This window comes from Panthera onca, chromosome D2 (assembly GCF_046562875.1).
Source record: "Panthera onca isolate mPanOnc1 chromosome D2, mPanOnc1 haplotype 2, whole genome shotgun sequence".
Lineage (NCBI taxonomy): Eukaryota > Metazoa > Chordata > Mammalia > Carnivora > Felidae > Panthera > Panthera onca.
This window is the reverse complement of record NC_138349.1, coordinates 26,015,453-26,037,445: the sequence shown is the minus strand read 5'-3', so window position 1 is coordinate 26,037,445 and position 21,993 is coordinate 26,015,453. Positions and strand designations below refer to the sequence as shown.

The following is a 21,993-nucleotide window of genomic DNA, read 5'->3' as shown; positions in this document are numbered from 1 at the left end:
CTCTCTCTCAAAAATAAATATTAAAAAACAAAACCAAAACCACGGCAAGTGTTGTCGTGCTAGCCAATCCCTATACCTCCTTCAAAACGCATAGCAACATCACCTCCTCTGAAATGCTCCCTGACCACTCCAGCCTCGGGCATACACCCCACTTCCCTTCTGTGTATTTATTTATAAGTCTTGCCTCCACCGGACTGAGGCTCCTGAAGTCCAAGAATTATCTGAAACCATCCTGTACTGTAGTTCAGGCCCGCGTGCTCAGTCAACATCCCTGGATTGAATGCGTACAAGGGAGGACCTCGTAGCCACGGGAAGAACTCTAAACACGGTTTCTTTTGAGGGACATTGTCCTAAAACTTGGGGTGGGGGGGTAGTGCTCAGTCAATCAGGCCTTGCAGGCAGAGCTGAGGCTTCACTGAGGAGGAAATTTCACCTGTGCACCGTGGCGCCAGGCTGGCCTTGGGTCTCAGACTTGCAAAGCGAGCCCCGACTACTGTGTGACCAATTCCTTGCAAGAAATCTCCTGGTACATAGCTCCCCCTGGGTTTGTTTCTCTAGTTGAACCCCGACCAACACAACAGAACAGTGAGGCCGCTGAGCTCAGTGTTGGGAGGGACCTGCCCAAGGCCACAGGATTGGCAAGTGGGACTGACCGGTGCTCCCCAGCACCCACAGGAACCCCTCGTGCCCCACACCCAATCATCAAAATCCAGCCACGGTGAGGGCATCTCCCCCTGCATTGCTGCTGGAATTCTCATGACCTCTCACCCATCTCCTCTCCTTGTCCACCTCCACTCGCCAGGCAGAAGAATCCTTCTGAGATCTAAGTCAGATCATGCCCCACCCCTCCACCCCCTCCTCAGAATCCCTTAATGGCTCTTCATCTCACTTACAGCAGAAGTCAAAACCCTTGAAAAGGCCTGCAAAGGCCTATCTGCACTGGGCTGCTTCCCCCAGCCCCAGCCACCTCTCTGTTCTCACCTCCTACCACCTCGTCCTCCACTATCTTCCACCCTAGCCACAGACCTCCCTACCATGCCTGGAGCAGGCCAGCGTACTCCTACCCCAGGGCCTTTGTACTGGCTGTACCCTTGGCCTGGACGACTCTTCCTCAGGAAACCATGTCACTTCCTTGTTTCCCTCTAACAGGATGTTTTTTTTTCCCCTCCTTAATATTTATTTATATTTATTATTATTTTTTAAAATTTACATCCAAGTTAGTTAACATATAGCATAATACTGATTTCAGGAATAGAATTTAGTGATTCATCACTTACAAATAATACCCAGTGCTCGTCCCAAATGTCCTCCTTAATGCCCCTTGCCCATTTAGCCCATCCCCCCACCCAACACCCCGCCAGCAACCCTTAGTTTGTTTTCTGTATTTAAGAGTCTCTTATGGTTTGTCTCCCTCCCTGTTTTTATCTTTTTTGCTTCCCTTCCTTTATGTTCATCTTTTTTGTATCTTAAATTCCACATGTGAGTGAAGTCATATATTTGTCTTTTTCTGCCTTATTTCACTTTGCAAACTCCTCAAGGGCAGAAAGACACATCCCTGTAACCTCAACACCTTACACAGCACTTGGCATACAGCTGGTGCTCAATAAGATCTCCAAACAAGCCATGCTTGGTCCTGCTGTTCCTCCTTTGCACAAGTGCTGTCTCTTGATTACCAAAGTTTCCTGTTCTCTGCCCCCAACCAGAAAAAACACTCCTCTTCCCAGATAATGTCCCCTGATGAGGCTGCAATGAGCTCTCTTTCCTGACCGACAATGTTCGTTCATGCACGTATGAACTCCTTGGCCCATTCAACAAGCATCAGGGGACCTGCTATTAATGCAAGCCCTGCAGCGATGGCTTCCCTCTCAAGGGGGTGGGACACAAATAATAAACAAGAAAACCCACAAAGAATTAGAATGTGGTCAGTGATGCGCCAGGTGATTTGAGGGGGCAGCTAAACACCGGAAAACTGGGGTTTCTCTGAGGTGACAATTAAGCAGAAATTTTAAGAACGGGCAGCTATGTGAAAGATCAGGGAACAGCATTCCAGGCAGAGGGAAGAGCAAGCGTGTAGGTTGTGTGGAGAGAACGAGCTTGTTGTATTTAAGGAATGGAAAGTGACTGGTACGGCTGAGCAGAGACTGTTGGGGGTGGGTGAGCAAAGGAGGGTACCAGCCTAGGGTGGGACAGCAGGCAAGGAGCTAAGCACACAGGGCTTTGTCAGCTGGGATAAAGAGTTTATTCTGGGTGGGATGGAAAGTCCTTGGGGCAATTTAAGCAGAAAAGCACATGATTTGATACTTGCTTTGAAGAGCTCACTCTAGCTGTGGTGTAGAGAACGCAGAGGGCAAGGGTGCAAGCAGACAGGCTGAAGAGGAAACTGGGGTCTTCCTGAAGAGAAGTGAGCTTCGAACAGGGTGTGATGGTGGAGGATGGGTTGGCAGGGGAGACAAAGGCGGGGGTGCAAGAACCACTTCTTGATGCTGGGCTCGAGCATCAGTGTGGATGGTGGGATGGGGAAGATGTGGGCAGGAGCAGGTTCAGTGGAGGGAAGAAAAGCAGAGAGAAGTCTGGGCTACACTGCCAGTTTGGAGGTCATTGGCCCTGCCTCCTCCAAGAGGCTATAAGCTGCCTGAAAACTTTCGTCCTGTTGCCTCCACCTTCCTCAGGCCTGGCTTCAAGTCTTGGCTCTGCACTCAAGAAGAGATCCCTCCAAGGAGGAGCTAGGGCTTTGGTTACTAAAACGTGAACTGTGATGGCCAGGGAACAGCAACCACGTTCTCTATGCAAGTGCTGCTGGCTGGAGTGACTCTGCGAAGCTTCGTGAGCTTCAATGCAGAGTAGGGCGGAGCCCCGAACAGGGACTCAGATCCTTACTTTGCCACAGACTGTGGGCGGCCACCCTCTCAGAGCCTGTTTCTCACCAGTAAAACGTGAATCCCACCACCCACATGCAATGAGCCTCTGGGCAGCAAATGAGAAAACATACGCAAGGTTGCCAGCCCATAGGAGATGCTCATGGAATAATCGTAGCTAGCACGCTGGGAGAGCTTTCTAGGTTGCAGGCCATGTTCTAAGCATGCTTACATATGTTAGTGTGCACAACGTTCATTATAACCATATGAGGTGTGTATTAGTGTTCTCCAGAGAAACAGAACAGGATGTGTATATAGAGAGAGAAAAATAGATTTATTTTAAGGAATTGGCACAAGTGATCATGAAGGCTTGGTGAGCCCAAAATCTGATGGGGTGGGCTGGTAGGCTGGAGACTCAGGAAAGAATCACAGTTCAAGTCCAAAGGCAGTCTGGTCGCAGAGTTCCTTCTTTATGGGAGAAGTCAGCTTTTGTTCTATTAAGGTCTTTCTTCAACTAAGTGGATGAGGCCAACCCCTATTATGGATGGTGATCTGCTTTACTCAAACTCCAGTGATTTCATCTCATCCAAAACAAACACCTTGACAGAAACGTCCAGAATAATGCTTCACCAAATATCTAAACACCGTGGCCTGCCGTTGACACGTAAAATTAACTGCTATAAGGTGGGTATGAATATTGTACCCAATGTACAGAAGAGCAAACAGGCACAGAGAGGGTAAGAAATCTGCCCAAAGTCTCAGAGGAGAAAAGTCAGACTTGACATTCCTCCTGTCTGGCTCCAGAACTTTTAACCATGACACTAAGTGGCCATTATCATAAGCAAGCCAACGTAAATTAAATTTCTCTCATCCTTTTCCTGGCTTGAGAGTGGATGGCAGAGAAACCGGGGGAGGCTCTCCCTGGGTGAAGCAGCTTGGGTGGGGCCCTGTCTTATTTAGGAAGCAGCACAGAACCTGAGCTTTGGCGATGGAGGTTGGGGGCACCTGAGAGGTTATCCAGTCCAGCCCTTGACTTTATAGCAGGAAGCTGAGGCCCAGAGAAGGGATTTGCCCAACGTCCCAGCGCTTCAAAAATGATGATGATGATGATAAACTTACACTTGCATAGCAGTTATTATGTTCTAGAAACTATTCCACGTGAACTTGTTTAATCTTTTACGTGTGAGGTAGATTCTACTGTCATCTTCGTTCAAAGAAAATGAGGAAACTGAGGCAGAGAGTTTTTGAAACTTGCCTAAGGTCACACAGAGCCGAAATCGGAGCCCAGGCTCAACCAGTACGCTACAGCTCTAAGGCCCAGGGCAAGTTTCCCGGGTAGCAGGCTATGACAGAACACAATCCTAGGTGTGCCTCTCCTTCCCAGTTCTCCCTCCTGGGGCTCTGACTGCAAGTGACAGCGGAGGCCATATACAATTCCTCCGGTTCATAATGCGGCCTCAGCCTCCTATTCACGCAGGAAATACCCTCCTGCACTAGGGGGTGGGCATACCCGAGGCACCCCCTGCCCAGCTGACAGGTACATGCACACACACATCTCGTCCCACACCAGACACCTCCCAAACAGGTACACACACATGGACGCAGACTCTAACCAGATACACCCCCAAACACTGGCACACACACCTAAGCACCCTACCAGCCAACACACCCTAATAGCACACAACTATGAAGACCCACACACGTACACACAACCCCACATACACATGTGCCCCCCAATACATAAACCAGGACACAACCTTTCTGGTTCCAATACACATAGAAGCAAACACTTGCATACACAAAACATGCTAAACCATACTCAGAGGCACACACACCACACAATTACACCTACCCCTATTCACATTCTATCCATCACACATGGGCACACACACCTCTACTGTGTGTAAGACATCTACTGGCCAACGCATTTCAATACAGGTATCTCTCCATGGGAGCCAATAATGTCAGCCACGAGTTTATACATACTCCCACATCCCAGAGGGCCAGAACCCCCAGATGGCTGCCCATCCCCATAACTCACCACCCCCATACCGGCAACACATATGCCAACACAGATAGCTCAAGTCTGCCGCCCCCACCCCCTCACGCCCAGCCGCCAAACACAGCCCTAACACCTAGGGACCACCCTCCCCCAATTAACTAGGCGCCACCCCCACCTAGGCAGGTGCAGAATCCGCCTCCTCCATCCAGGGAGAATCCTTCTCTGACCCCAGTGGTCAGCGTCCAGCACAGTGTCCGAGGACCTGCCCCTATTTTCTTATTCCCACCCCCTTCACAAACTCTCTGTGGGCCCTGGCACGCGTCAGCCCAATGCCAGGGCCGGTCCGCTCCCTCCCATCCCGGCCTCTGCTGCGACCACCCAGAGCCCCCACCCCTGCAGCAAGGAGAACAAGCTCAGAGCTGGGGGAAGAAGGGAAGGTTTGCGTTGCAGGCGTTAAAAACTCGTAGTCACTCAAGTACGACCCCCTTTTCAGTCCAGGACCCCACCTTCCCACGGGGAAAACCCTGCGTCTCCGTTAACCCTCTCATCACCACCGCACCACGGGAAGCACCCAGGGAGAAGTCAAAGCAGTGCTCAGCAATAGGCACTGCAGCCCGGGGGGAGAGCGGGTAGGATCCGGCTGCCTGGATTGCGGGGGCCCTTCACGAGACACCCCCACATCCCCCATGCACCTATCCCCACTCCCACAAGGAGAACCCGGGAGAACCTGAGGCATTCGGAGGGAGGAGAATGTGCGAGTACCGGAGAGCTTAGGGGCCACGGTTTGGGGAGGGGGACAGGTGAAGGGAGCCCATGCCCCGCAGGACCAGGGCGGGCGGCAAGGACAAGCCCCCAGAAAGTCAGCTGCAGGATCGGAGACGCGCGAGCGCAAAGCAGGAGGGGAGGTTGGAGAGAAAAACGCCCGGAGGCTCCCTTACCTGATTTCCTCTTGGAACTGCCATAGTCCCTGAAAAAGAAGCAACAACAGATAGACATGGTTAGGGCCGGGCAGAGACGCGGGACTGCGCCGCTGCGGCTGCAGGGCACCCACGGGCCGGCTGCTGTCGGTCCCCGGCGCCACTGCTCATGTGATCCTGGCGGCCCGCGAGCCGCGCGCTCCGCAGCCGCACGCACTGCGCGCCGCGCCTGCCCGCAGGTCCCGCGCCTGCCCACAGGTCCCGCGCCAGCCCGGCCCCGGGCGCGAGCCGCCTGCCCCGCCCCGCCCCGCCCCACCCCGCCTCCGGCACCCTTGACCCCGCCCCGCCCCGCCCCGCCCCCGGCCGGCCCGACAGGAGGGGCTGGGTGGGCACCTTCCCGCTTCTCAGAGGGTGGGGGAGGGCGGGCCAGGTTCTCACTTCGTAAATAGGGAAAGTGAGGCCCTGGACGGTGGTCACTGGAAGCCAGGCCCTGCGGGCGCTGGGAGCCTGCTCCTCTCTCCTGGAGACAGGACCGCTTCCCCTCCCAATTCTTTGCACAGCTTGCTCATCCCCACTCAGACTTCAAGTCACGACTGAAATGTCACCTCCTCAGCGTGTCTTCCTCAACATCCTCCCCATCTCATCTCCTATTGGCCTCTGCGTAACCACAGATTTGTATGGCCCTTTGATTAAAGTCTGCCCCTGCCCTAGACCCAAGGCTCCCTGAGGTCACACTGTGCCTTGCTTCCTCCCATTACATCCCATGGGCCTGGTGTAGGTGTGGATATATATTGGCTGTAGGCTGAATATTGAACAGATAGGTCTTTCTCCTTAAGGGCTCAGGCTGGGAAACTGGAGATTCAGCAGGGGTGAGGGCACAGCACAATGCAGGGGTAACTGCCAGGTCAGAAATAATAGGTATAGAAGTTGAGCTTCTGAGTACTGGGTTCAAATCTTGTCAATGGCAATAACTCAACACCTCCCAACCTTTGATAATCTGCTCTGGACTAACCCCAGGCTGGGGCGTGCCCCACCCTCCAGCAAGGAATTAACCCAGACTCAGGATGGGGCAGTCTCCCAAATCCGGCCCCTGCTCTAGCCTTTGGCCCCTCCCACAACCGCTTCCATTCACCAATCCTCAGGGGAGCTTCTCAGGCCTCTGAGATGCTGGAGGTTCTGTTCAGTGTTCAGGCAAGGCTGGCTGTGGATCTATCTGGAGACTAGAGGAAATGCCTTTATTTCCCCTGGGGGGATCAAAGAAAATGCCAATTGCTGGACTTTGGTCTAAGTGAACTGGCCAGCTAGGTTTGCCAGCTGGAAGGAGGTGATTTCGTAGAGAAAGGGACAGCAGGTTCACAAGAAAGACAGTCAGCCTCAAGGAGACTCCCTGAGATTCTGATTCTGGAGGTCTAGGCGGGGAGCTTGAACTTCTGGGGAGTTTGTTAAGCACCAAAGTGATTTGCCCACACAGCCAAGGATAAGTAAGGGGTCCTGCCTCTCCTAGGCTCCTAAGTTTTCTAAAGTTTGAGCTCAGACCTCAGTGAATCAGAATGCTGGCTGGGGCTGAGGCCAAGGAACCTGCATTTCTGATACATTCCCCCTACCCGCCCATCTTGCTTGAGAATTTCCTTAGCATTCCATGCTTTTAGTCCTCACATCCACACTAAGAGAAGGTCCTATCACACCCATTTTACAGATGAAGAAACAGAGGTTCAGACACTGCCAAAGACTGCCCAACTTAGGGAAGAGCGATGGTATATACACCTATCTGCAAGAATGAAAACTACAGGGTGGGTGGGGTGGAGGAGGATGTGTGCATCTGTTGCCTCTAAAAGGAGTTAGGAAGGTGGGGGAGTTCCCATTTGCTCTCCAATCCCTACCTGGCAGTCTGGGCATGCTCATTTCCCTAGGGCAGAAGGGAAGACCAGGAGAGACCGTGTCCCAGAGTGCCTGCCTGGGCCCCTTGAAGCTCAACTGTGGGGAGAATTCTCAGGGAGGGTCAGGAGAGCATTATATGGTGGCTATGTTCTGCTTAGTAGACTTGCCACTCCCAAGGAGGAATTCATTTCTCAGGCTTTTTTACAGAGTGCGGGAGGCCTGAAGAAGGGCAGCAACCAGATGGCACTCAGAAGCTGTCCCTCCCTGCCCCACTATTTTCCTGCTGGTCCTGCAGGAGAAGACCTCTGGCCCTGGGACCACAATGGCTCACTGACCATCCACTGGCTGCCAGCAGTCCGGACAGGGGGTGACTTCCTCACAGTGATAGCCACCTACTTCCTCTCTTGTTTGTGCAGCTGCCCACTGCCCAGGATTCTCTTAGAGCCTGTCAACAGCACCAAGAGGGGAGACAGGCAGGTCATGATCAGGGACAGGGGAGCATACTGAGGCTTGGGAGTGGAAGGGGGACATAACTCATAGGTGCTAAGTGCCTCTTCTGCACCATATGCCCAGGTCAGCAATACTTAGCTTGGTCATTCAACAGGATCATCGGGGAGCTGGTTATAAATTCAGACGTGGAGTCCCATCCCAATCAACCACACAGTTTGCACCTCTGACAAGCGTTGGCCCAAGAGCTCTACTCCTTCACCACAACCTGACAGGCAGGAGTGGCATCAGGGGCACTGTAGTTCCTGTACCCTTGTCTCACAACCCCGGCCACCACTAAGAAACACTTCTGCTTAGTAAGGACAATGGGCTTGCAGGGCCAAAGAAGCTTCCAGACAGATCCCCGGCCTGCCTGTCCTTTAACCAAAGTATAAGCCCTTCCCATGTGGACCCCCCCCCCCCATAGGAGGTGTGGCTTCCCGGTTTGCAGGTAAGGAGAGTAAAGCTTAGAGAGGCTAGACAACTTGTTCAAGGTCACAGGGTGGGTAGGTGAGGCTGGGATTGGGCACTGAGAACACAGGCCTTGCTCTGGGGCTCAAGTCCTTAAACGCTGCCATCCCTGGAGCAGTGCGTGCAAGGAAGGAAGGGGAGCGCCAGGTCCTAGGGGCCTGAGAAGCACATGGGTCAACGGGTGGCAGGGCTGTGACTGAACGGTGGGAATGGCAGGTACTGGAATCCTTCACACAGCATCTGGCTTCCAGCCCGAGCAGGCACGGCCCTAATATGGAACCTCTTGCAGGTGTCTGGTTGGGCAAAGCTGTTTCATATTTTTAGCTGCTGAATATGCTGAGAAGCAGCATAGGTATCCAATGGCTGGGACTCCCCCATCCCTCACATACCGGGGCATGGTGGGGGAAGGCAGGGCACGCCCACCTCCGGCTGCCCTGGGCAGGGCCTCAGGGCCTTCTGCTGGGGTCCAGCCCCCTAACAACTCAAGATCCCCTCCTACGCTGGCCCTCCTAGCTCCAATTCTTGCCCTGAGCTGGCACTGACAGCCCCCACCCTGCCGGTGATTCCTCTCTGGCAGGTCACAGTCTAGCCTCCTTCCTGCTTGCTGCTGAATCACTATATCCCAGGGAGCCACAGGAAGCAGAAGGGGAGGGGAAGGCCAGTCTCCCTCAAGCATCGCCAGAAGCTAATGTAATTGCAAAGGCCTCCCTGGCTGTGCCCTGACAAGGTTCCACCGAGCCACTCAGCCTCCTCTGCAGCTGGTCTGGAGGATGATTAAAGACCACAGGTACGGCGACCAGCCATCCCAGGCAAACCGGGGCATGGGAATTTCAGGGGTCAAACTGGGAAAATCTCAAACTGGGACAGTGGGCCACCCTCTGGTCCATGGGTCTGGCCCTGGCTCAGGGAGAGGGGTGGAGTTCTTCCAAACCAGCACCACGCCCTTCTTTCCTTTCAACTGGGACTCCTTGAGGCCTCCCACTTCCCCTCCCCCACAATCTCAGGGTATAAACAGTTCGGCTCCTGGCCCTGCCTCTGGGATGCCCAGTGAGGTTCTGGAAGCAGACAGAGCCCAGTTCAGCCCTCCACTACTTGCTAGCTGGGTGGTCATCTTGAGCCTCTGTTTCTCTATCTGTAGAATGAGGGTAATAATAGTTCCAACTCCTTAAGATTTAGGGAAGATGAAAAGTACAGCGTGCATAAAAGGACGAGCATAGTGCCCGGCACAGAAAATGCCACATAAATTGTCTTTGCTATTAGTCTTTCATACCTGCAACCGACCCAGGCTGCTACCCAAATGGCCAAGGCCTGCTTAAACGTACATCTGCAAGAGTCCTTCAGAAGCAAAAGGAAGGGGCTTCTTGTTAAGGACCTCACCATGATGATGGCAGCACGGTACCAGGTAGGGGCGACTCCAGCCTCGTTTTCAGAGGCTGGGGCTTTTACAGACACAAAACAAGCACTGCTCTCTGCCTACCACGGTCCACCCACGAAAAGCCCGTTTCTACACACTGAACATTTGAACAGAGCTCATCCGGCAACAACAATCATATTTTCAGGGAGACATTGGCCCCTAGGGATTGGCATGCCTAGACTCACTGATGGGATGCCTTTAACCTCCCAGAGTGGCCTAGTCTCTAAGCCCCAAACCATAAGACGTAAAGGTCCTGCATTTTCACGCCAATGGCACCCAGGTAGGTCACTTTTTTTTTTTCTTCCTTTGTTTCCACTTTCAGTTCTCTTGGTGAGATGCTGCACTCCTTCTGTGGACCTGCTAGTGAGAGCGCTGGGCTGGAGAAAGTCAAGACCAAGAGGCTGGACGCAGGAAAGGCAGTTAACAACGCCTGCCTGCTGGACACTATGTTTGCACAAGCTTCTCCACCCTCTACCCTCCCTTGAAAATTCCCGGCAGGCATTTGACCTTTAGTGCTCTCAAACAGGCCGAGGTGGTGGTAATCCATTTTACGAAGGAAAAGACTGAGGTCCTGAGGGCTTAAGTGGTTTGCCCAGTGCCCTGAAGCTCAAGTGACATTCTGATGCCGTGCCCCCCCTCACCCCCCACTGATGCCCACCAGGGAACGGGCTGCAAGAATCGGATGCACAAGTGGCGGGGGCAGGCTCTCGCGGGGGAATCCTGCCAGTCAGGGATCCCGGAGTGAGAGGCAAAGCCAGGAAGCGCCGCTGAGGCAAGGGAGAGAATAGGAGAAAATGCCAGTGTGGTCGGGCCAGCTCTGTGGAAGGATGCTGAGTCCCTGCCAGGCAGAACTCTGCGTGCTGCAGGGGCCGTACCCTCCGCTGCCTGCCACCCCCTCTCCCTCCCACTCTCCATTAGAGAGTGCCCTGGCAGAGAAGGACACGCACGCCCGAACCTCCAGCCTGATGTTCTCACCCTCCTGTCTGCTGGCTGACATTGGCTGCTCGGCCCAGGATGCCCATCTGCAGGGCCTGCTGCCGCAGGGAAGTGCTTGAGAGGCCTGCTGGCTTGCCAGAGGGCTGGCCGTGGGTGACCTTGAGAGCCCAGTGGTCTCAGGGGACACGGGTTGGACCTAGAACACGGAGGCTGGAGTGAGGGTATGCAGCTGTGACCAGGGGAGTGACATGGAGCCCTTGAGATATGTAACAACGATCTTTTGACTGCCGTTATCCACCAGTAAGCACATTTTCAGCTCCTGCACAGGCAGGAGAAACCTGACATTGTGAGACCTTCCAAGAAGCACAGGCGTGGTTCTACTTCAAGTGCAGAGAAAAGGGAGATCTGGGCAGAACATCTAAGACAGGCTTCCAGGAGCAGTGAACTTTGAGCTGAGCCTTGAAGGCCTGGGGAGTATTTGGATCCATGGAGAGGGTAGAGAGTAGAAAGCTCTAGAACCAGGAACAAGCATCTCCAAACAGGAAGGTGATGGAGAGCAGATGGAGGGGTGGGTGAGCAGATGGAGGGGCAGGGAAAGGCTAGGTTGGGGGGTGGGTGTAGGGGTGGGAAGCTGATGTCCCTCTGTGAAATCCAGAAGATTTCAGAGCCAGGGAGGGATGTGATCAGAGTGTGACTAGAGGAAGATTTTTGTTAAGAGATGAGGCAGACGGTGAGGGGGCAGGATGGGAGAGAGCTAGCGACCAGTCTGGCACTGGTCTGGGCCAATGCCCTGGTTCTGGGCCCGGCTCTGCCCCCGTGGACCCGGACAAGCCACTTCAAAGTAATGCTTTTCAAATGACACGTTGCAACCTATTATATTAGTGAGTTCTGAAACCAACTTAGTATGTCCCAATAAGCATTTTAAGAAGACAGACAAGACGATGGAGTCAGTTACAGTGAGGTAATTATTGGAACTTCTGTCTCAGATGTCTACCTACTTAATTGTCTACCTGTACTTGTGATGGGAAATTTGTTACCATGGCAGAAAAAGTTTTAAAGACACTAACAAATGCTCAGGACCTGTTTCCCCATTGCTAGCCGAAGGTACTCCAGGCGCCCTCACAGCCTGTTAATTGTCTGTGAAACCAGTGCAGTGGGACAGAGCATATGTCGGTCCAGGAGCCGATCGAGGAGAGTCTGAGTGAAGGGACCTCAGGTCAGCTGAGGTCTGGAGAATGCTGGGGGATTTTCCCACCCCACTTAACCCCTAGCTGGGTTTCTGTTCTGGCTTTTGAGAGCCTTTGCACGGAATGGTCCCGAGGGGCAGCGACCTCTGGGGAAGACAGACAGAAGGGGCATGAATGCTGTTCTTTGCCCCCATTTGTGCCCTGATCTAAACTGTGGCACTGAGGGCCCTTGTGTCCAACAAGAATCCGTCCTTTCTCCACATGATCAGTGTTTTCCAGGGTCCTGAGAATGGGCCCCATTGTGGCCGTGTGGACAGTCGAGAGAGGCCGGAATTCCTGCCCTGGGTGAAAAAGCTGAATTCCTGGGGAGGGAAGGGGTCTCGGGCACCCCCCAGGCTGAGTCCCAGAGAGGCCCGTACCAGGGCTATCCCATACCCCAGAAACCTCCCAGGCCTTGTGCTAATCTCCTGAACACCCCAGAGCCTCTCTGCCCCTGCTCCATCCACAGCAGAAAAACAAAGCGCTCGCTGTCTGTCTGTCTCCTCTGAATGGACTCACCATTCTGGGCAAAGGCCCTAGCGTCTTGCCAGCCTGGGGATGGCTCCACTGTATCCAGGCCTCAGAGTACAGGGTTAAAAGTATGGGTGGGGTGGAGCCCAGTTCAGCCATTTGCTGCTTTGTGACACTGGCAAGTTCCGTAACCTTCCTACACCTTCCCGTGTCAAAGGGGGGATACAAGTATCCTACCTTTGTTGTGGGGATGACCCGAGATAATGTGCAGAGCTCTTACACCAGTACCTGGCAAGTGGAGAGGACCCCTGGCCAAGAGCCTGGTTTCACAGCAGGGGCTAGATTGAGTGTGGATGGTGGCCAGGATAAAGGAATTGCTGACTGGCCCATTCACGGGTATGGACTTCATAAGAATCTGGCTCCATTGCCCCAGGAGGGGGGCCAGCTCAGGACCATGAGAACAACAGGCCTGGGTTCCCGTTTGTGTGCATCCCAAGAAGTCCCACCCAGGTGTTGACGGACAAGCAGTCTGTGGAGGAGGGGGCAGGGCGGGGATGCAGGCACAAAGCTGGTTTCCTAGAGGGGAAGCCAGGTTGTTCAGCCCTCTGGCCACAAGGTGTGTGAGCCCCCACAGGCTACCAGAGCTCCTGTGCTCTCTGCTGCCTAGCTGCGAGTCTCCCTGGACTTCTGGGGACTTCATGCCAGACCTGGGGAACCGCGGAAGGGGCAGTGAAAAACGCAGTGCTGGGGTTCAATTGCAAAGTTCCTAGAGAGAAGGGCAGAGAGGGTGTTCTACGTGTGCAGGCCCTCCCGGTCTCTCGGAGAGCAGTGCTCTGTCGGTCCACCCACCCGTCCATGTCTGAACTGAAGGGTGGCTGAAACCCAGTCTTGTGTCTGAACAGAAGGGTGGTGAGAAACACAGTTCTGCCCTCACAGAGTATACCGTCTGGTTGGAGTGACAAGACCAACACCCAGGAAAAGAGAACATACAGTCACTTTGTGATGAAATGTCCCAAAGCCTAGTCCAAAGGATTTGTTGTATAGGAATTCCCGAGGAAGGGGAGGTCAGAGTGGTCCGGGGCAGCTGGGAATGGCTGTCTAGAAGAGGGGGCTCTGGAGCTACCCTGGAAAGATGAATATTTAAAAAGAACAGAGGCAGGAAGGAAGTTTGGGGTGGAAGGGACGATGTGCCTTAAAAAGGCAGGGGCAGGGGGCGCCTGGGTGGCTCAGTCGGTTAAGTGGCCGATTTCGGCTCAGGTCATGATCTCACGGTCCGTGAGTTCGAGCCCCGCGTAGGGCTCTGTACTGACGGCTCAGAGCCTGGAGCCTGTTTCAGATTCTGTGTCTCCCTCTCTCTGACCCTCCCCTGTTCATGCTCTGTCTCTCCCTGTCTGAAAAATAAATAAAAATGTTAAAAAAAAATTTTTTTTTAGGAAAAAAAAAAAAGGCAGGGGCAGGAATGGATATGGGATCGTGCATGGGTGCATGTGTCTGTGTGCTGGGAGTGGAGGGTGAGAAGACCCCTGGGAGGCTATCTGCTTTTTGCGGTGGGGGGGGGGGCAGGGAGGGCGGTGGGCAGGACATCCAGCTGGGGCTGGACTCAAATGAAGGCAAATGGCTTAGATTTTAGAAGAAACTTGTTGGGAGAAACCCAGGGATGACACTTGTAATGGAAGATTTTCCCCACGAGGTGGCAGCGCTAGCTCTGCGGCTGAGAATCCAGTTTCCATGCGGTTCTGCTCTTCCCTGTTCAGGTGCTGGGATGGCTACTTGTTTCAGGGCAGACAGAGGACCGCTTTGCTCCCCAGGCTACAGTAGCCCCTTCTGCAGGAGTGCGCCTAATCTGTGGGTGTGCCACACACTGGGGCCCCACTGCTGAGCAGAACTCTGGTTTGCTCCTTGGCGGTAATGATGCACGCTCTCCAGCCCTAGCCTAATTTTGAGCTGGGTTAAGGACTCTGCTTCTTACAGATGCCCAGGAGCCTGTCCAAGGCCCAGCTGTGCCTGTTCCTGCCTCAGCCTCCATGGGAAAGAATGCTCTAAGCAAGGCCCCAAGCTTCTCCTAGGCACGCAGCTCACCTGCACCACTGGGGAGGGCCTGGGCTCTTGGGACCCATTTGGTGGCCTCTTACAGCGAGAGAACCCTGCATCTCCCAGACTTTCTCAAACTCCATCCACATCACAAATGCACAAGCACTGAGCACCCAGACAGGCCAGGCCCCCCCTTGACATCTACTTGATGTTGTCTCCAAGGCAGGTGCTTTGGGCCCATTTTACAGATGAGGCTCAGACAAGTTAAGTAACCTGCCTGGAGCCACACAGCTAGCAGTGGGGAAGCAAGGCTGAGAACTCAGGATTATTTGTGCTTCTAGCCTCTTCATGCACAGCCCTCCCCACCCCCCCACCCCCCGCCCTCTCTGGTGTTTCACAACCTTCCAGCCCAGAAAGCCCATTCTGATTTTGACTCCAAATGGCACCGAATGTCCCAATTTTGTCCCCAACACCTAGAGGTGCCCCACCTTGAGCTGTCCAATAGAGTTCTGTGATCAGTGATGGAAATGGCCTCTATCTACACTGTGCAATCTGGCGGCCACAGCCATTAGGTCTGTCGAACACTTGGGATGTGGCTAGTATGACCCAAAAACTCAACTTCTCATCTTATTTAATTAAAATTTTAATTTAAATGGCCACAGTGTATTACCTGATACATTGGACAGTGTGGCCTGGCTCAATGCACCGAATGTGGCTCTGGCAGGAAGGTTTGTTTTGGCTCATGTGGGGGGATGTATATGTGTGCAGCTGCCTGGATTCAAATCCCAGCTCTGCCAGATTCTCTTGAGTGTCTCTGTCTTTACTTCCACTCTGTAAAATGAAGAGGCCAACAGGACCCACCTAACTGGATGGCTGGACGATAAAACAAGTTAACGCCTATGAAGAACTCCATGCACAGTAGGCTCGGTAAAGGTGAGAGAATGCCTGAGCCTTCAGCCCATCCTGCTGTCCCTACACCCTAGTCACAGAGCCCTGCACAGGCCCAGTGATTGGGGGTGGGGGAGGGGAGGGGCTGCTGGAGAAGGAGCTTGGTAAGGACGTGGGGAGACTGGCCTGGCTGGCCCTAGTGGGGTGGGCCAAGGCTGGAGGTGCCTGTTTAGAAACAAGAAACCCAGGTTCAGAGGGGTGAAGCCACTTTGCTAAGACCCCGTGGCTGCTGGGTGGCAGAGCTGAGTGGTCTGAGACCCCTCACCACGTGCATGACTGTTACACTTCCTTTTCCCCGGGAATCCCAGGCTGCCAGGCCGCCCAGGCCCCTTGGCCTCACTGCTGCACCAAGTGGTGGTGCTCCACGAAGGGGCGGGCGGCTGCCACACACTGAGCACCAGGCACTGGGGACGCAGGACAGAAGCGCTCTGTGCCCAGGAGACCTGGGATGCTCCAGGCCAGCCTGGGCCCAGGGCAGGCTGGGGGCTTCCTGAGGGCACTTCCTAAACTACTGCCTCCTTGGGCAGCATGTGAGAGAGAGGGTCTACCCAGGAGTCTCGAAAGACATCAAACCGGGCCGCCCAGTGGCCGCGGGGGGGTGGGGGTGGGGTGGGGTGGGGAGTGGTCACAAGACTTGGGTTTCAGGCTCAGTATCTGAACCAGCAGCATGATCTGGGGGGATGGCAGCTCTCTCTGTGCCATGGTTTCCTTGACTGAAAAAGTCAAGGCATTGGACTGGGCTGTTCCTTTTTTTTTTTTTTTTAATGTTTGTTTATTTTTGAAAGAGACAGAGTGTGAGCAGAGGAGGGACAGAGAGAGAGAGAGAGAGACATACACACACACACACACACACACACACACACACACACACACACACACACACAGAATCCGAAGCAGACTCCTGGCTCTGAGCTGTCAGCACAGGGCCTGACATGGGACTTGAATCCACACACTGTGAGATCATGACCTGAGCCAAAGTCGGACGCTTAACTGCCTCAGCCACCCAGGCACCCCTGAACTGGGCTGTTCTTAACTTCTGCAAAGAGACCTCCAGCTCCAGGCCACAGACAGGCCGCAGGAGGGGCAAGCCCGGAGGCCTGGATGCCAGCTTCCTTCCCCAGCTTTCCTTCTAGTATTGAACCTCCTCTCTCCTCCGAGTCAACCCAGCTCCAACCAGTGAATTCACTGCTCTCCAGAACACCCATTACAGGTTCCAGTGGGCCAGCCCTGGGCCACCGCCTTCATCCTTTGCTGGATAATAGCCTGAGCCTCTGCTGCCGGAAGTCCTCTGTGGTCCTAGAGCAGGCATAAGTCCTGGGTTACCCCAAAGCATGGCGGGAAACGGGGCGAATGAGGGAGGGGGCTGGTCAGGCCTTGGTAGGAGTCACCACTGAAGAGCCCTCCCACCCTGAGTGAGTCCTTCTTTCCCAAAGATGAGTGTGTGTGTAGCGGGCTTGGGGGGGAGGGGATGGGATACTGCTATTATTGCCATTATTATTATTATACTATAATTGATAAGAATAGTACTTTTTCAAGCATTACCCTATACCAGGTACGAAACTAAGCCCTTGATGCATAACAGCTCATTTTATCCTCAGAACATTCCTATGTGTAGGTTCTCTTATTTTCTCCATGTTACAGAAGAGAACTAGAGGACCAGAGAGGGCATGTAACCTGCCCAAAGTCACACAGCCAGTGACCCCAAGCTGTCTTAGGTAGTGCTCAAATCATTTGCCACCTTGTGGCTGATAAGGACACCTGTAAAATCCAGACGAGCTAAATTAGGAGTAGGCGGGAAAGAGAAAGGTAAGGTGAAGGCAAAGCCTCAGGGCCAGAAATACCAAAATGACACCATCGACTTGTGGACACTTCCTTGGGAAGGTCACAACTTCAGCTCTGGTATGAGCACAGCCTTGAGGAAGAGGAAACTTGGCTGCGACACGTGGTGCTGTGTCCCCGATCACCCGCTCAGAGAGGCACGGTGGCTCCTGACTGTAGCGGCCTGTGCAGAGAGCCCCGGGCTGCTTCCTGGAGGCTGTGCAGCTAAGTGAGCGGGCCCATGGCCAGGTGTGCGGCCCGAGAACAGCCTGGCCTCACGCACGGGCAGGTTTTACAGTCTCCAGAGGGGCTGTTTCTCTCAGCAGAGTGGCCATGAATTCTGGGAGCAGTGACGAGGCCTCGTGGCTGTCCTGGGCTCTGCCTCCCTCTGACTTTCTCTCCTTCCCGTCCCCACCTCCCAGCCTAATGCCACTTCTGACACCCCCAGAACCTGGTGTGGCACCCTCTTTTCCTCTGCAGCTCTCGCATTACTATGATGTCTTTCCTGTTTCCTCCCCTCCACTCTGAGCCCGGGACGGGGGCCACATCTCCCCAGGCCTCACGCAGGGCGAGGCACAGCAGGTGTTTGCCGAACCAATGCACGAACGTCCTGACCGCTGGCCACCAGGCTCGGGGCTGCTTCCGAGGGGCTGGCGAGAGCTGCAGCATTATCCTGAGCTGTCTTCCTGGGGCCCTCTATCCCCTCCCGTAAAGCCCGGAGGAAGTGCTGCTTCCTTTAGAGGGTCTTCCTTCATGATGACGGGTGGGTCAGCGTGTGTGCATGTTAGTTTGTATAAAATGCCAATGTCTTGAACAGTCTCCATGTGGGGAGTTCACCCTGATGACTCAGTGCGTTTCTCCTCAGTTTGTGAGGATGGCCTCGGAGTCCTGTGCTCCATCCCATGGCTGTGACATCACCCAGAGTTGCCATGGAAACTACTGGGCCCTCACAGTGAGAATGCATGCTCTTCCTGACACCCTGCATTATGCTGCAGGACGCATTATTGCCTCAGATGTGTCTCTCCCTTGCCCAGCTGAACCGCAGTGCCTTACTGCCTCCTTTGCCTGTCTCTCTGAGGGCCCGAGTCTGAGAACAAGGGCAGATGTATTGCTCAGGGAGTGCTAGCTATTTAAGGCGCTAGCTCAGTAGCGAGCTGAGATCTGAACCCAGTGCTGGCTGACTCCTAAGCCAGCGCCTGGAACTGTCAGGATCTTGATCTTTGCATCCTTCCTGTCGGCCTTCCCACCTTTCTGCTCCAAAGCCTCCAAGCTTGTACTCAGAGGCCTCCATCAGCCCAGGCCTTCTCCCTCCCCATCTGTCTGAGGCACCCCCAGGTGGAGGTCAGGCTCCCCATCCTTCCCTGCACAACCCCCCCCCCCACCCCCCGCAAGGGTCTCACTCCCTCTCCAAGCTCCCCCTGCACTCTCGGCCCGAGCATCTCCATTGGGCTTGCTTGACCACCTCGCACTCACTGACAGTCAGGGCGCACCTGACAGCCTGCCCTCCTGGACCAGAGGGCGCTGCCCCCCCCCCCCCCCCCCCGCAGGCCTTCCTGAGAGCTCGGGCCGGCGCAACCTCAGTCCAGTGTCCACATTCTTGTTGCAGAAACTCAGGGCCTCAGCCCCGGACCCCCCCAGGGCTGCTCCTCTGTCAGTCAGCAGGCATATGCTGAGCACCCATTACATGCCAGGCCCTGGGGTCTCAGCATTGAATAAAACAGACTCATCCCCTGCCTCGGGGGAGGGCAGTAGACAATTAAATAAAACAAACTGGTAAACTGGGTTAAAAGCTCTGAAGAAGGAGCACCTGGGTGATCAGTAGGTTAAGCATCCGACTCTTGGTTTCAGTTCATGTCATGATCTCGTGGTTTGTGAGTTTGAGCCCCATGTCGGGCTCTGCACTAACAGTGTAGGGCCTGCGTGGGATTCTTTCTCCCTTTCTCTCTGCCCCTCCCCCATCTCGAAATAAATAAACTTGAAAAAAAAAAGCTGTGAGGGAAAAGGAAAGGTTGCTGAGATGGAGAGAAAGGGAGGTCTGAGGAGGTGAGGATTCTAGGGGACTCTGAGGAGCAGATGGAATGAGGGGGGCGGGGGCTAGGGCCTTAAGTATGGGGATGGGGAGGGAACCAGGCCTGCCCAGGCCCAGGCCACCGGGAACCTTCTTGGAAGTCATCCTAAGCACAGTGGAAAGCCACGTCAGCGCTAGCTTACACAGGCTCTCTGGAAAGCCCCCTCTGGCTGCTCTTTGGAGGTGGACTGGAAGGGGCGAGGCAGAAGCAGGAGAGCTGGAAGGAAGAAACCACAGTGGGTGCATAAAAGCCCAGCACCCCTGCCCTTGGGTAGGACCACCAGTTCTTGGTCAGCTCCCAGAGCTCCTGTGGGATGAAGCCCCAGTGGCCCATGGGCATCTGGTTGATCATGAACTACTTTTGGCTGCTTTCCCTCCCCTGCCTTACTTCACTCCTTCACTGGTGTCTCTTGGTGTCACCTCCCAAATAAACTGCGTGGGCTCAAATCATCCCCAGATCTGCTTCTGTAGGATCCTAAACTGAGACACCTGCCTTTCCCCGTCTCTGGTATAAAGTTTCCCCCTACTTGCCTCCCAAGATCCTCACAGCCTGCTGGAACTAGCACATGACCAACACATAGTGGGGTCTTTACCCAGAGATATGACTGGTGTCCTCTGTCCTCTGGCTCTCAAGGTGGCTGCCTGTGGCACTGCAGGTCTCTGTGAGGCTCTGACCAGTAAGACAGGCTCACAGGTGCCCTCTCCTGCATGGGATGGGGGCCAGAGCACTCCCTGCTATTAACCTTGACTTCTCTGGCTTGGCAGGCATACCTTTCTGTAGTCAGGAGCCTGCTCCTGCATAATTATATCAGGCCCAACCACGGCCCAGCCCCTCCTCCCGGTCCATCAGGCTGGCTTTGATCTGAGTCTCCATAAAGGTTCAGCTCAGGCCTCCAGGTGCCCTTCTATGCACCAGCATTCAGAATGCTCTGGAAATCAGCTGGGAAAGTTTCTGAGAGCCAGAAGGAACACGTCAAAAAACGTGGTATGAATCCAGTTTCTCTGGGTGACCTTAGGGAAATCAACACCCCACCCCCCAGCAGAACCCGTCAGTGCAATGTGAGGGCGGAGCCGGGGCTGGAGGATGTCTGGGCAATGTTGAGCTCTGAAGGCTGGGACCGGGTGAGAGGGGGCAGCCCTCCCCTCCTGCCTCTCAATGAGATGCAGCCAGGGCGGTAGGGGCTGCTTTGATGGCCCCAGAAACTGCCAACTCACGTAGCTGTAAGCTGAGCGGTGAGTGCTCTGTGGGCACTGGTTCTCCAGGCCTCTGGCTTCTCCTTCAGCACATATCAGCCCCTCAACAAAGGCGATAGGCAATAATAGGTCCCATTTATTATGAGCATGCGCCATGTAACATGCTAAACACTTAGTGAGCTTTACTGAGGGTAAGAGGCAGGTCCCCCACTGGACTACCCGGATTCTGGCCATCTCTGCCACTTACCGGCTTTGCAAGTCGCATGACCTTGCTTTGCCTTAGTGGGTTTAACTGTAAATTGGAGAAAATAACTGTACCCGTCTCATGGATAGGCACAAAAATTAAATGAGCTAAAACGTGTCAATTGCTTTCTGCCAAACACCTGGGCTGCCTAGTACTCGCCCTGGCAGGAAGGTGGGCATCTTGTAGTTAGCCCCTAGGTCTGTTGCCTGTGCCCACTGGCCTTCCGACATGCCCTGGGGAAAGTAAGCACTGCAGTCACGGTGTAGCTGACCTGCAGGGCCAGACTGTGTGTGTACTTCCTGGGGATGGGAATAAAGTGCAAGGTGGGCACCCTCACCCCTCCACCCTCGGCCCCTACTCAAGGGCCAGCCCACCCGCTTGCTGCACCGAGAAGATGAAGTAGGCCTTGCCCGCTTGCCCGTGGGCTATGGGACAATTTGTGCAAGGGCCAAAGCAGTTGGAAGTACCAGAAGGTCTAGAAATCAGAGCAGCGCATGATTGAGGAAAGAAGTCAGTCTCCAGACTGGAGAAGACAGAAAGGATGCTAACGGGTCTCCTAAGCCTTAGAGTTTGGGAAGAAATAAAAACCTCCCTCTGGGATCTTTCTAGGGCTCTGCAAAAGCTCTAAAACTGGACTGTGGTGATGGCTGCACCACTCTGTAAATTTACTAATAATTGCTGGATTCATTGTACACTTAAAAAGAATTTTGCTTTATGTAAATTATAGTTCAGTAGGGCTATTTGAAAATAAAATCTCCTGCCTAGCCTCAGGTAGTGAGCACCTCAGGCTGTGTGTCCTGGGGGTGGGGCAAGGGGAAGGGGGTTCACATTAATTCAGGGTTCCTCCTGTAACAAATGGGCCACCTGTTACAGAGGGGGTAAGAGGCTGAAGGCTTGGTCTGGTGCTAGGGTCGCAGCTAGACCCAAGACCAAAGTCAGGTGTCAGTCTGGACAGTACCTGGCTTCCCTTTCAGAAGACATAGTGAGTGGGTCTGGTTCTGGAAGCAACTCAGAGGTCTGATCCCACAGCAGGA

The 21,993-nt window shown here is 54.1% G+C and overlaps 1 protein-coding gene across 6 annotated transcripts in view; it reads right to left on the bottom strand.

Moving 5' to 3' along the window:
• Window positions 1–21,993, bottom strand: part of SH3PXD2A (SH3 and PX domains 2A) — a 243,018-nt gene that overhangs the window by 80,010 nt on the left and 141,015 nt on the right. For 5 of the 6 annotated variants that reach the window (XM_060641592.3, XM_060641590.3, XM_060641591.3 and 2 more), the window contains one exon: window positions 5,796–5,824. In XM_060641592.3, the coding sequence (XP_060497575.3) occupies window positions 5,796–5,824 (29 nt within the window). Of the gene's footprint in view, window positions 1–5,795; window positions 6,006–21,993 lie in introns of those variants that run through there. The other variant, XM_060641596.3, reaches the window with a different exon arrangement.